This window comes from Anabrus simplex, chromosome 7, assembly GCF_040414725.1.
Source record: "Anabrus simplex isolate iqAnaSimp1 chromosome 7, ASM4041472v1, whole genome shotgun sequence".
NCBI lineage: Eukaryota > Metazoa > Arthropoda > Insecta > Orthoptera > Tettigoniidae > Anabrus > Anabrus simplex.
The window spans coordinates 87,038,271-87,052,245 of record NC_090271.1 but is presented as its reverse complement, the minus strand read 5'-3'; the positions used below and the strand labels follow the sequence as shown (position 1 = coordinate 87,052,245).

General features: G+C 42.2%; 1 protein-coding gene across 1 annotated transcript in view; it reads right to left on the bottom strand.

The window, feature by feature from the left end:
* Positions 1 to 13,975, bottom strand: part of LOC136876920 (T-box transcription factor TBX20) — a 500,438-nt gene that overhangs the window by 147,662 nt on the left and 338,801 nt on the right. Inside the window, exon 3 of the mRNA XM_067150675.2 lies at positions 12,535 to 12,808. Coding sequence (XP_067006776.1) covers positions 12,535 to 12,808 — 274 coding nt within the window. The remainder of the gene's footprint in view (positions 1 to 12,534; positions 12,809 to 13,975) is intronic.

Below are 13,975 nucleotides of genomic sequence, written 5' to 3'. Positions count from 1 at the left end.
AAATTAAATATCATTCTTAATTGTTCACTTTCTATTATGTATCTAAAGTTAATTCTTCTTCTTCTTTCTTCTTCTTCTTCCGCTTTTCCCACACCTGTGGGGTCGCGGGTGCAAATTGAGTCGCACATGTGGATTTGCCCTGTTTTACGCCCGGATGCCTTTTCTAACGACATCCCCGATGTGGAGATGTAATTACTATTGTGTGTTTCTGTGGTCGCTGGCAGTGTGGTTTGTTGTCTGAATATGAAGAGGAGAGTGTTGTGCAAACACAAACACCCAGTCTCCGGGTCAGAAAAATTAATCAGACGCGATTAAAATCCTCGGCCCGGCAGGGAATCGAACCTGGGACCCTCTGAACCGAAGGCCTCAACGCTGACCATTCAGACAATGAGTCGGACATCCACGGTTAATAAATAGCAACGCTAAATGTCTGCTTTTGTAAGAGTTTCCTATGCACAGTGGGCAATTTTGTGGTACACCATTTGAAAACTACTGCTCAAAACACTAACAAGCTGTCTCCCATGTGAAAGCGGAACCGTCCTGAAACTTTTCCAGTTCACTTCTTATGAGTTGAAATGAACACCTGTAGTTTCCCGAGTTCGAATCCCACAGTCTTTAGTCCGGAATCTTGAAATTCGTAGGCCAACACTTTAACTTACCACTGATCCCCAGTGGGGGCTACACGATTGCATTAGGCACACGGGACTCTTGACCACGATATGTCGAGCTCCTTACATGAACCAACAACAGTTTTTTGTTTTTGTTATTTTGCATTTTTTTTAAGTCGGACTGACACGAATAGGTCTTCTTTTGACAATGGGGTAGGGAAAGGCTAAGAGTGGAAAGAAAGCGACCGAGGTCTTAATTAAGATACAGCCCCAGAAAACCGCACGGTTAGCTCGCTCGGTAACAAGAAATGTAAAGGAATACGTGATTCTGAGAGTACTGATTCGTTCTAAACTTTGCGTAAAGGTAGAAACAACCATGAATACAAGAATACGTACCGTTTTGTGTGTTTTGTCACCGTGAGGCAATGGTTTCATACTATTACGTGGAATGTAATGCAAATGTATACACCCTACATAAACTAAAAATAGATTTAACTTCCGCTATGTAGTTCATCACACTGCGGAAAAATGGGCGATCCGTGATCCCTGAGTCGTAAAAAGGGGAGAGAGAAATTATAGAGATCCTTTCATTCTATAGATTTACCGGAGTTTCGTGTTTCAGCTTAACATTGTAATTCCCCAATAAACCGCTGGCCTTCTCAGAGAAACAATTCTCATGAGAAAATTGTGGTGAATTAATTCAGGTATTAATAGGCTTTTATAGGACCACAGTAACTCATAGCAAGAAGATATTACGTCGTTTCATAAGATCATTCAGAAATATAAAACTTAACTCCTTCCATTCTAGGTCTTAATATATCAAACCGCACATTAAAGGATATATCTCTATAAAAATAATTATATAATTAAGGCCACGGCCGATTCCTTCCCATTCATACGCCTTTCCTATCCCATCGTCGCCATAAGACATATCTGTGTCGGTGCGACGTAAAGCAAATAGCAAAAAAAAAAAAAAAAAAAAAAAAAGCATCCGTCTAACTTCCGAGAAAGTACGTCAAAATTTCTGGGCGTGATTTCACGACAACTTTTTCAGACGGAACTGACAAATGACTGGTTATGTTTTCCTTCAAATTATTGACCTAGAAGTGTTTTTTTAAAGTCGAATAATTACGTAAAATGAGCTGGTCTGGCTTTATTTCTCCCTCAATCATACTGGTCTTAAAAACAGTCTTTCTAATTTTTTGACATTTTTTGACATGAAAACGTCTTTCTTTTCGGTCCGGCGCTCGGCGTATTCTGGCGCTGAAACGCCCGTGACACCGTTTTGAAACGCAGATATTTCCGAATCTTGTAATCATATCGCCATTGAAATTATATCGTTACACGGAATAACTCTTTAAGTACAATTTGGCACAGAAAAATTTGTAACGTCACCTGTTAAAAGATGGGCGCTAAATAAGACCCCATTTTGGTGGTACCGCACTCGAGAGCAATCGTCATAACTTCCAAACCATTAGTCCTATTTAAAAAAAGAAAAAAAAGAAAAAAGAGTGTCGGTTAGAAGCCTATATAATACACTACAAAATGACTTGAAAATAATTTCAGTTGGAGAAGCCGTTAAGTGACGGACGTTTCTTTGAAAAAAAACTGTTTTGTAAAATTTTCATGATGTCCAACTTTAAACCACAACAAATCACGCGAAAACGTCCTATTACTCCACCAATACAACCAAATTCCGAACAAAAACAGACCAAAAAGAAGTTATGCAGAATCAAAATCGAAGACGCAGTGATAAAAAAACGTATTCCCAGATTTAATACTTGCTAGAAACATTCATGTAGTAGCTAAACCTTATGTCTCATACTTGTCGTATGATTACCCTGTATTTTATGAATATTTGTTGATATAATGTGAGTTAAAATAAATGATGAAATAAACCAATTTTATTTTGGACGTTTTCTAGTCTTTAAAGTTAACTGCGTCCACCGATATTTTGTATCACTTATCACTCCAGCAACATCTCTACAATTTTTCCACCCAGCTTTTTATCTCGCTTTCGCCTCTGGTTCACAGCCACCCTCCGTACTCAGTAATTAAACAACATGGTAAGGCTAATTCCAGAGTAGCCCGTAAATGAATCACCAGTAACAACACCACAAATATTGCTACTTGATAGTACTAATAAATATTATAGATGTATTCACCTTAAAGAAGTCTGTCTTCCAAATACAGCAAACAGGATAAGTTCCTACGTTTCCTGATACTACCAACAAAGGGATCCCCTGCATAAGTTACGACCTTTATCATCAGAGTACAAGATGTTTAGAGGACCTAATAAGCCAATCAGATCTTCTTCTCATGCTGGATTGAAGTCAGAACAACTACCGGAATTATCCGTTCTTTGCACGGGTGGTCTCCTTAATTAAAATTTTGCTTTTCCTTTGCATATAAGGAAAAGGTTTTCCTGGCTTTAGGGTGTTCATACAACATCACCAGGTATAGTGATAACAACTGTTTCTTATGACACAGAGGGAGGAAACGCTACCCGTCAATAAATACACATAGCATGGATTATCAAAGTTTTTGCGGCATCACACAGTAGAATAATATGTTATTTTGCTTTTCGCTTTTTGGAGACGCTGAGGCACCGGAATTTTGTCTCGCAGGAATTCTTTATGTGCCAGTAAATCTACCGACACGAGGCTGACGTATTTGAGCACCTTCAAATACCACAGGACTGAGCCAGGGTCGAACCTGTCAAGTTGGGATCAGAAGGCCAGCGCCTCAACCGTCTGAGCCACTCACCCCGGCTCTGATAGAAGAATCCTTCAACATCAGCCAACAGAAGAAGAAAAAAAGCAATAATCTGAAAATATTGTCTCCCTGCCGTAGCACAGAGAAACCCAGGGCAAGTGATATGAACGCTACGAAGTGTCATAACAGTTATCCACCATAGCAGCCCACGATTTATCGTTCCAAACCGTTGTTCATTTTTCGTGGCTGAAATTTGTAGAAAGTTTTCTGAGTTGTTATTTATGACTTTAGACAGAGGAACCTCCATGCAAAATTTAACTCTCATTGATTATATACGTGTAAAGATTAAGCGCCCAGCGCTGTGTCTGCCTCTGACTAGAAGGCTTCGGATCCGATTCCGGACCAAGGGTTGGAACGTACTTCACTGAAACTCTTGAACCCAACTGAAGACCACAGGGGGATAGAAAGGAGTATCACATTAACCGAGAATTGAGAAGAAATATTTTTAATGTCTTAGTACAATGTTCTTCCCATGCATAGCAGAACTTTAACCTTCCATTTCACTGTGATATTCCTCATTTATCACTACTGCCGAACAGTATCCAACAATGCCACTAGATGTCAAGGTTATCTCTGTTTTCTTAACTTTGTGATACGAATTCTGTGTCCCCCGCTGTCTTCAACAGGATCTGTCTGATATGAGAGGCAACAGACACGTCACGAAAGCCAACTAATACGACTGAGAATACCACGCTGAAGACGAGAAATCCCAAATCTGGAAGCCAACAGTCATCTTGGCAGATCCAGACCCCTCATGAGCTGTTGCGTCTTGCCAACTTAGCGGATTATTATTATTATTATTATTATTATTATTATTATTATTATTATTATTATTATTATTATTATTATTATTATTATCCATCCCGCTAAACGGTGTGCGCACTGGCCATGGAAGAATCGGCTCTGCGATGCATTCTTGGGGCCTGCGATCCTCTCCAAGCTGTGACTGTGGTGAAGAATTTCAGACAATGCGACACATCATCTTCAGGTGCCCACATAGAGTCTTCCGCGGAACAATCGACGACCTCCCGACAGCTTCAACAACGGCTATTCAATGGCTGCAACAACTAGATAGCCTAGTTTAGTTTTCATTTTTCATTTGTAAATTTATGTATTTTACTTCATTTTTGTATTTTTGTATATTTTCTTTCTATTTTTCTGTATTGTACATATCTCTATCAATTTCTACTTTATGTTTTACCTTCATTTTTATATTAATTCTTTTTTTGCTAGAGGCTTTACGTCGCACCGACACAGATAGGTCTTATGGCGACGATGGGAAAGGCCTAGGAGTTGGAAGGAAGCAACCGTGGCCATAATTATCCCTTCTTTAGTCGCGCGAAAATTATTACGTTACTAGTCGCGCACGGAGGTAACCTCCGGGGATAAAAATGCGCGTAATTTTCGTCCTTTGAGATGTTGTTTTGGCATGTTCGTTTGCAGTATTCTTCGGTATAATTAAAAGAAACCCTTTTAAGTATTAGTAGGTTATTCTTATACAGTTTGTTTGATCTAAAATCAGAATACTGTAGACCTTAACTGTGACGAATAGTCTTATGATATTACCTACGACGATCACATCATATGAAATAATATTTTTCTAAAATACGTTTAGAAGAACAGAACAACAAAGTCATCGACCTAGAAAATAAATAATATGCACTAAAATGTAAGGTTTTTTGCTTATTTGCACACGGAGGAAACGTCCAGGTGATGTCACTTGTCACAACAATGATCCCACACTCGCTCACAGGATGCACGATCGCGCCGAAATGCTGACAGGGCGAGTCCAAATGAACAAGGAGAAAGGTATAGGGGTGGGGGGACCAACAGTTCAACTGAGAAGTTCAGTACCGTGCAAAATGTAATCGGCCCGGAGGAAATCTCCGTGAGCGACTAAAGGAAGGTTAAGGTACAGCCCCAGCCAGCATTTGCCTGGCGTGAAGAGGTGAAACCACGGAAAACCATCTTCAGGGCTACCGACAGTGGGATTCCAACCCGCTATCTCCCGGATGCAAGCTCACAGCCGCGTGTCCCTAACCACACGGCCAACTCGCCCGGTATTCTATTTTGTAAATAACTTTTTGCTTTCATATTCTATGTCACTCAATTTTTGCGTGGCTTATCTTGTACCATAAGCTAAATAAATAATAATAATCCATCATGGCCTTTTTCTCAGTGTATTAAGGCCAGTACTTTATTTTAGTTTAGCTTAGTTTTGCGGCCTCCAGAGAAGAGAAGAACAGTGACTGTTACGGTGGGAAAGGAAGATATTGAGAAAGATATTCGGTGCAGTAAGAGAGCAGGATGGGTGGAGAATAAGGACAAATGTAGAGCTGCAAGGACTGTTTGGCCAGTCAGATATTGTTACTAAAATTAAGCAGGGAAGAATTAGGTGGGCCGGTCATGTTCAGAGAATGGCAGAAACCTGCACCGTTAAAATGGTGTTTATAGGGAAACTTGATGGAAGGAGGAGGAGAGGAAGACCCAGGAAAAGATGGATTAATGATGTTGAGGATGACCTTAGAAAGTTAGGAGTTAAACGTTGGAGAAGAAAAGCTGAGGACCGAGATGAATGGAGGCAGGTGATAAAGGAGGCCAAGGACCTATAAGGACTGTAGCGCCGACCAGTAAGTAAGTAAGTAAGTTTTGCGGCCGAAAGCCCTGCTTGACGCCAACCTTATATAGAGGTATGTATTCACTTATGAGTATTTCTGTGTGTTTTTAGTGTGGTGCGAAGATGAAGAGAAGTGTATTAAAATTAATACGAATACCCAGTCCCCGAGCAAGCGGAATAAACCATTAAAATCCCTAGTCCGGCCGGGAGTCAACCCCCGGACCCTCCGAACTGAAGACCTGTACGCTGACCATTCAACCAAGCAGCCAGACTATTTTTTCGGTGTTTGCATAATATATAGGCTGTCCAGACAGAAAATAACTATAAGTTAGTTTCTGTTTTCCAAGAGTTCTAACCAGAGATCATCTTCACTCTTCTTTTAATTGTAACACGTTTCTCACGATAACATTTCTTCCTTTACGCCATAAAACTACAAATGAGACAATAAAGGGGGTAATTATGATATGTATATTACAGAGAAATGACATGTGAACTAAAGCAGACAGTAATCCCGCTAAGACTTCCGACATGTTAATGAAACTTCCGGGGATAACTTCTAATTGGTGCACTGAAGACAGTTCAATAGGCCGCCCTTTCCTATCCTCAATACGTGCCGACGGTTTTCTAACCAGCTCTTTTTAGTTGGTATTATTATCGGGTTAGAATCTAAACAAAATTATTCGCTTGATTTAACACTAACACCAACAAGTTTCATAGTTCTCAAACTTTCGTGTACAATCAACGAAGATTGGGGGGGGGGGGCAGTTTCCTTAAAGTAAAAAGTACGTTTAGTATTGTATCATATAATCGCACAATTATTAACGATAACATCTCAAGAGAAATGATGTACGCGCTTCGAGCGTCATCTGTTCCTGTGGCTTGGTCACGAAGCCCACGGAGAATTTGAGTGTAACGTTAAAAGTTATGAGCTCGCATGCCAGGTGACTTTTACTTCACAAGAAGGAGAAAAAAGTTTCAGTTGGGTCATCAGTCTCAATGGTTTGATGTAGCTCTCCATGCTTCCATGTGCTGCCGTGACATGCATATCATATTTAAGAGTTTATTTGCGGTGATGGTCGTGATCATGGTTGTTTTAAGAGGCTAAAGAACTGGACTAACAGCCGCGATGAGTTTATTTCCAGACAGACTATAGGGTGGGTCATAAGTCGCGTTATCACCTTTGTTTCATAATAACAAAGCAGGAAATAGTTGTATGCATCAGTTCGAACTAGAAGATGTATCTGTGATGGCAGTCAACACGAATTCGTATTCTCTTCAACAGCGTTCGGTTGCCGCAGTGTGGGTGCACTGAGGGTGACAGAATTTGAGGATCAAATGGGAATTTATTCTTCTTGCACGAACGAATAGATAAAAAATTAGTGTTATTCTTCTTCTTTTATGCTTTTTCCCACAGTTGTGGGGTCGTGGGTGCGAAATATGTCCCACATGTGGATTTTGCCCTGTTTTATGGCCGCACGCCCTTCCTGACGCCAACCCTATCTGCAGGGATGTATCCACTACTACGTGTTTCTGTGGTGGCTGGTAGTGTGGTATATTGTATGAATATGAAGAGGAGAGTGTTGGGACAAACACATACATCCCATTCCCGAGTCAGAAGGATTAATCAGACGCAAATAAAATCCCCGACCCGGCAGGCTGACCATTGAGCCAAGGAGTTGGACAGATCAAAACAGTGTATAGTAGGAGTTTACATACATACTGTACCCCCTAGGCATATGAGTGCAATACATACATACATACATACATACATACATACATACATACATAAAAATGAAATGTCGTATGGCTTTTAGTGCCGGGATATCCCAGGACGGGTTCGGCTCGACAGGTGCAGGTCTTTCTATTTGACTCCCGTAGGCGAACTGCGCGTCGTGATGAGGATGAAATGATGATGAAGACAACACATACACCCAGCCCCGTGCCATTGGAATTAACCAATTAAGGTTAAAATCCCGACCCGGTCGGGAATCGAACTCGGGACCGTCTGAACCGAAGGCCAGTACGCTGACCGTTCAGCCAACGAGTCGGACCATACATACATACATACATACATACATACATACATAGGGGCCAGTGACCTAGCTGTTAGGCCCCTTTAAATAGCAATCGTTATCAACATACATTTTTTAGACTCTTACGCGTTTCATCATCTGGTCTTCAAGCCTGTGTGGATGAACTTTCACTCCTCAATTCTTTAATACGAACTCGCTCTAGAGCTCGTTTATTTCTAACCTATGACTTTAAATCTTTAAACAAAGAGTATAACCATCGTCATCCTGTCCTCCTCTGCTTCTCTTACCCTCCATAAACAAAACAAAACCCCATGGCACTACAGCCCTTGAAGAGCCTTGGCCTACCAAGCGACCGCTGCTCAGCCCGAAGGCCTGCAGATTACGAGGTGTTGTGTGGTCAGCACGACGAATTCTCTCGGCCGTTATTCTTGGCTTTCTACACCGGGGACGCTATCTCACCGCCAGATAGCTCCTCAATTCTAATCACGTAGGCTGGGTAGACCTCGAACCAGCCCTCAGGTCCAGGTAAAAATCACTGACCTGGCCGGGAATCGAACCCGGGGCCTCCGGGTAAGAGGCAGGCTTGCTACTTCTACACTACGGGGCCGGCCTCTTACCCTACATAGCCGAGTAAATTATTAGGTTATCCCTTTAACGTCACATTAACTCACGTATCCAGCTCTGCCACACTACCTGCTACACATGCCTCCATTTCCATCAATACGTATTGTACCAGGAACGCACGGTACATGCCGTATTTATTGAGAGCAATGCCGTACAATTATCACGCGCGCCGAGAACTCCATCCTCGCTGTGTTTACATCTGCCAGGACGAGGCAGCGAGCGAGCGAACAGCTGTGCGTGACGTAGATGCAGGAGCAAGGCAGTCTAGCCCGCCTAACTCGTCAACCTACCTCGTGGCGAGAACTGGATGCATCTGGAATCCATGAGTCATGAATTCGAGAATTTTCGATTCAGAAATTAACAACACTAATTTTAAATAATGGTCGTATCGCCTTGAGAGATACACCATTCTGCAGTCAATCACAAGAACTTCTCTGTTGTCAAATCTCAAGAAAATAAATCAAGGGATTTTCGAGTAAATCTACTTTGAAATAATCACGTTATCATATGAAATTTCGGCTTTGACAGTATAAACGACGAGGCTACTCAGCGATAGACAGACATGCTTCGGCAAGGGCTCAGCCTGGTCAGACCCTGTGTTATTCTGCCCATCGGAAAGTAAAATCAAGTGATGACGTGGTGATTGTAAACCACAACTTGTACATTCTCATGCCGAGAATTCAACTTAGTGTAATTCTCGAACTGTGGAACTTAATGTTTCTCCGATCAAAACCAAGTGAAGTGTTTATTTCGTTGCTGTGTAAGTGTTAGGACATTATTTAATATTTCAGTAACTGCGATATTTGAAATTGTTTGAGATATCTCATCGTTATAACACAAGTGTTTGCATATTTCTTACCATTCAACATTTAAGTGCTCCTTAACTAATGATACACTTTGAGTACGATAGACTGTACCAACTGTACTATTAAATACGAGTGACTTAAACTGATAATCCATTACGGTGTTAATCTTAACGGGATTCGATCTGATTTCTGCACATAATTGTTTATAATTGCTTCTAAATATTCTTCAGTGACTTTGTTATTTTATGAGACTCACTGTGCTAAGAGTGAGTGACTAGTTATTACTTATTTCATCACAATTAGCAGTGTCGTACAGATAAACTCTTTAATAGCTTTTTTGTGTGTGTGTCGAGTGCGACAGTATTATTTTTACGTTGCTGCAAGTAACCACACACATTATATATGTAGCAAGTGAACTGTGCTTAGTTTCATCGTTTTTCAGTGGTAAATAACCATAAACTATATTCCATTTTCGTTTCTTAAATCAATGCTATCCACATTTTCAACTTTAACATTTTGAAGTGACGTTCATTAATTTCTATCTGCAAGTGTCAAGTGATGTTCATTGGCATATTCCAAACAACGTGTTGAAGGCAGTAATTTGCAAATTTTGGTGATAAGTGATTGTGAACTTGTCGGGGGACTGTACGAATGTGGACACTCGTATAAAACTAAACTACGAGTGATTACTCCGCATCAAAATCGCTGTAGACCTCCGAGAAACTCGAGACCTTCAGGTACGAGGTACGGGTTCGATTCCATGGTGGCGAGTGGACTTGGGAGCACGAGTCCAATTCGATGGTGACGAGGGGATCCTGGAGTAGGAGTACAACCACATGGTGACGAGAGGACCCTGGAGTACGAGTTGCCTGGAGAACCATTCTGGAAGACGACTCGGGAGATGGCGGTCCACTGTACCAATGTGATATGAATTTCAAACCTGCCAAAATTTCTAATAAAGCAAGAGTTCAAAGTAGATCTTCACTTATTGTAGATAGAACCTATTCTTCTGTACCAAGCCTTAGCTATTTTTGCCTAGGAAGCGTCTTGAGAACTTTAATTCATGCTCTTTTCAAATAACAAGTTAGTACGGGCTGTCTTTTACTGGTGCAGTATATATGACTTGTTTTGGTACGGTGGAGGTAGCGGTACAGAACATTGCTCTGAAAAATGATTCTGTAATGTCCCAGTAAATCTATTGACGCACAACTTTCATATGAAATAAATGTAAGCCGAGCAAGTAGTCGCGTGGTTTGGGTCTCGTAGCTTATCAGCTTGCATTCGGGAGATAGCGGGTACGAATCCCACTGTCGGCAGCCCTGAAGGATTGTTTTCCGTGGTTACCCATTTTCTCACCAGACAAATGTTGGGGCTCTACCTTAATTAAGGCCATGTCCGCTTCCTTCCCACTCCAAACCCTTTCCTGTCCCATCGTAGCCATAAGACCTATCTGTGTCGGTGCGATGTAAGCAAAATGAAAAAGAAATGTAAAATGTTCACCGACTACGCCGTGATTCTATTCCACAACCTTCAGTAAAGGAGGATCGGTATGAGATACTCAGACGATAGAGGCCTGGTCTTCTGAGCCCATGGTGACACATTCAATCCCGGCTCAGTCCGGTGGTATTTGAATAATATGCTCAAATACGCCAGCCTTATATCGGTAAACTTCCGGACATGAACTCCTATGGGACGAAATTCCAGAATCTCGGTGTCTTCGAAAACAGTTTTTTTTAAAAAACTATTTGCTATACGTCGCACCGATACAGATAGGTCTTAAGGCGACGATGGGATATGAAAGGCCTAGGAGTGGGAAGGAAGTGGTCGTGGCCTTAATTATGTTACAGATCCAGTATTTGCCTGGTATGAAAATGGGAAAGCACGGAAATATACCTTCAGGGCTGCCGACAGTGGGGTTCGAACCCACTATCTCCCGGATGCAAGCTCACAGCTGCGTGACCCTAACCACACGGCCAACTTGCCCGGTACAATAGTTAATGGGTCGTAAAACCAGTATTATTATTAGCAGAGAAGTTGTGTATAGCCTGTGTGTTCAAAGCCGCTGCTCCATACCAGCAGCGACGTTGACATTCTTCTCCAGATGTTGACATCGTCACTAAGTAAGGTAGAAGTCCCGATGCGTTATATATAATAAAATTCTTCCGGGCTGTTAGGCCGTGGTCCACTCCTCTCGCTTCTCCCAGACGTTTCGACTACTGCTGCGGTAGTCATCTTCTGTGGTGTCGTGTAGATACGCTCTCCTGTATCCCGCTGGCGACTGCGACCCGATGCGTTATTTCTTACAATCTTGTCTTCAACAACGTCCGACTCGTTGGCTGAATGGTCAGCGTACTGGCCTTCGGATCAGAGGGTCCCGGGTTCGATTCCCGGACGGGTCGGGGATTTTAAACCATTGATGGGGCTGGGTGTTTGTGCTGTCCCCTGCATCCCTGCAACTCCCACACCACACATTACACTGTCCTCCACCACAATAACACGCAGTTACCTACAAATGGCAGATGCTGCCCACCCTCCTCGGAGGGTCTGCCTTACAAGGGCTGCACTCAGCTAGAAATAGGCACACGAAATTGGAAATGATTAGTCTTCAACAACGTCTTTCTGCAATTCACTCGCAACATGTTCCAAGACCTCCTCACAAATACACAAAGCAAACGTAGCAACTGTTGTAGTCACATGCAAAAGGTTCATGGCAGAAAGAGACATTACCTCCGCTCTGCTTATGAATACATCGTTGTATACCTATTCATGGACAGCCAAGGTCGTGCTTGTCACTATGCAGCGCTTTTTGCTTTTTCATGTTAGAAGGCCAGCGTTATAAACGATGCGACTATGCCTAAAGAAATGCACTCCTCAATCGAACAGACCCCTCTGAAAGATGAAAGTGTCACGCTGGAACAGAAGGACTACGGAAGGAAGGAATTTGAACAACTCGCGGCAACCTCGAGCATCAGTAGCCGTAAGGTGGCAAAGAAAATAATGAGCGCGAGCATGGAACGTGAATAAGAAGGAAAGCAAAAATATAACCGTAAGAATACAGAGATAGTACTCACCTGTCCATTCTTGTCCATCTCGTTGTTGGTGAGTTTCACCTTCTCGAATGAGACGACCTGCTTGCGCAGTTGTTCGCCCGTGAAGGGAGAGTCCGGGTGCATATAGAGCCTACAGGGGGCGGGAGGGTCTGCCTTGCCTGCCACCAGCCACGAGCTGCGATGGTACGCGTACCGGTACCGCTTGTTGTCCACCGGTACGATGTCCATGAGCACCGCGTACCGCTGGTCAGGTCGCACTCCGGTGAAAGACACCCGACACGTGGGGAACATTCGTCTGAAACAACAAAAAATAAATTTCTTATTACTATAATAATAATAATAATAATAATAATAATAATAATAATAATAATAATAATAATAATAATAGACTGATAACGTTTTCAGACAAGCACTAATATGATCAACTCGTATTAACAAGCTAGAACTGGCAGACCAACTGACCAAGAACACCTGCAATAAAAAGTGTCTCTCCCGTAATACTAAAATTAAGCCTCATATATGCTTCAGAACGTCTAATATTCAACAGGAAGAGACCACGGACAAGCTCGAAATCCAGGAGAGAAAAATATTGAGGAAGATATTATGACCAATCAGAAAGGACACGAATACAAAAGGTGACCCGAACAAGAGCTCTACTAATACTGTGAAAAATCACAGACGTGGCGTAGTGTTTTATGGACACGCCTACAGGATGCATCATGCCAGGTTGACCAACCAGCTTCTACTTTACTGTAAAAAGAGGAAGATTAAGTTATCATGGTTGACAGAAGTAAGCAAAGATCTGCAGGAACTGGGAGAACAGAATGAGATTTAAACGACCTGACATCTCTCACGAGAATGCTTAAACAATTGATGTTCCAGGACAAACCGCCAAGAAGGAAGACAAGTACACTCTGGACAAAAGAGTGGAAGAAACAACACAGCCAGAGGATGCGCAATTACTGGGCAAACGTCAAAACCCACCCAAAACATAAGAGTTGAATATCGTGGTCCTTAGTCGGTTTGGACTATACAAAAGAAGAAGAAGAAGGCGGTAGAGTGCTGGACTTCTAAGCCCAAATTGGAGGGTACGATTCCAGCTCTCTCCAGTGGTATTTGCAGGTACTCAAATACACCTTCTCGTGTCGACAGATTTACCGTCACATACAATAAATGCTGCGGGACAAAATTCTGGCACCACGGCGTCTCCGAAGATCGTGAATGTAGTCAGTGGAACACGACAACAATAGGCCTAACATTATTATTGCGTGTCTTACCAGGTGCCGCTAAATCCATATAGTTCTACGTCTGTCTGAATCCGCAAATAGCACCACGGTAATGAATGCGGTTGTAGGATAACAGCAAAATCTGATGGCGGTGCCAAAATGAGGTATACTATGTAGGATAAGGAGTGGGTTGGTTTGCCATTGCTTTCCTCAGTGGGCCAGAAAGTGCTATTGCA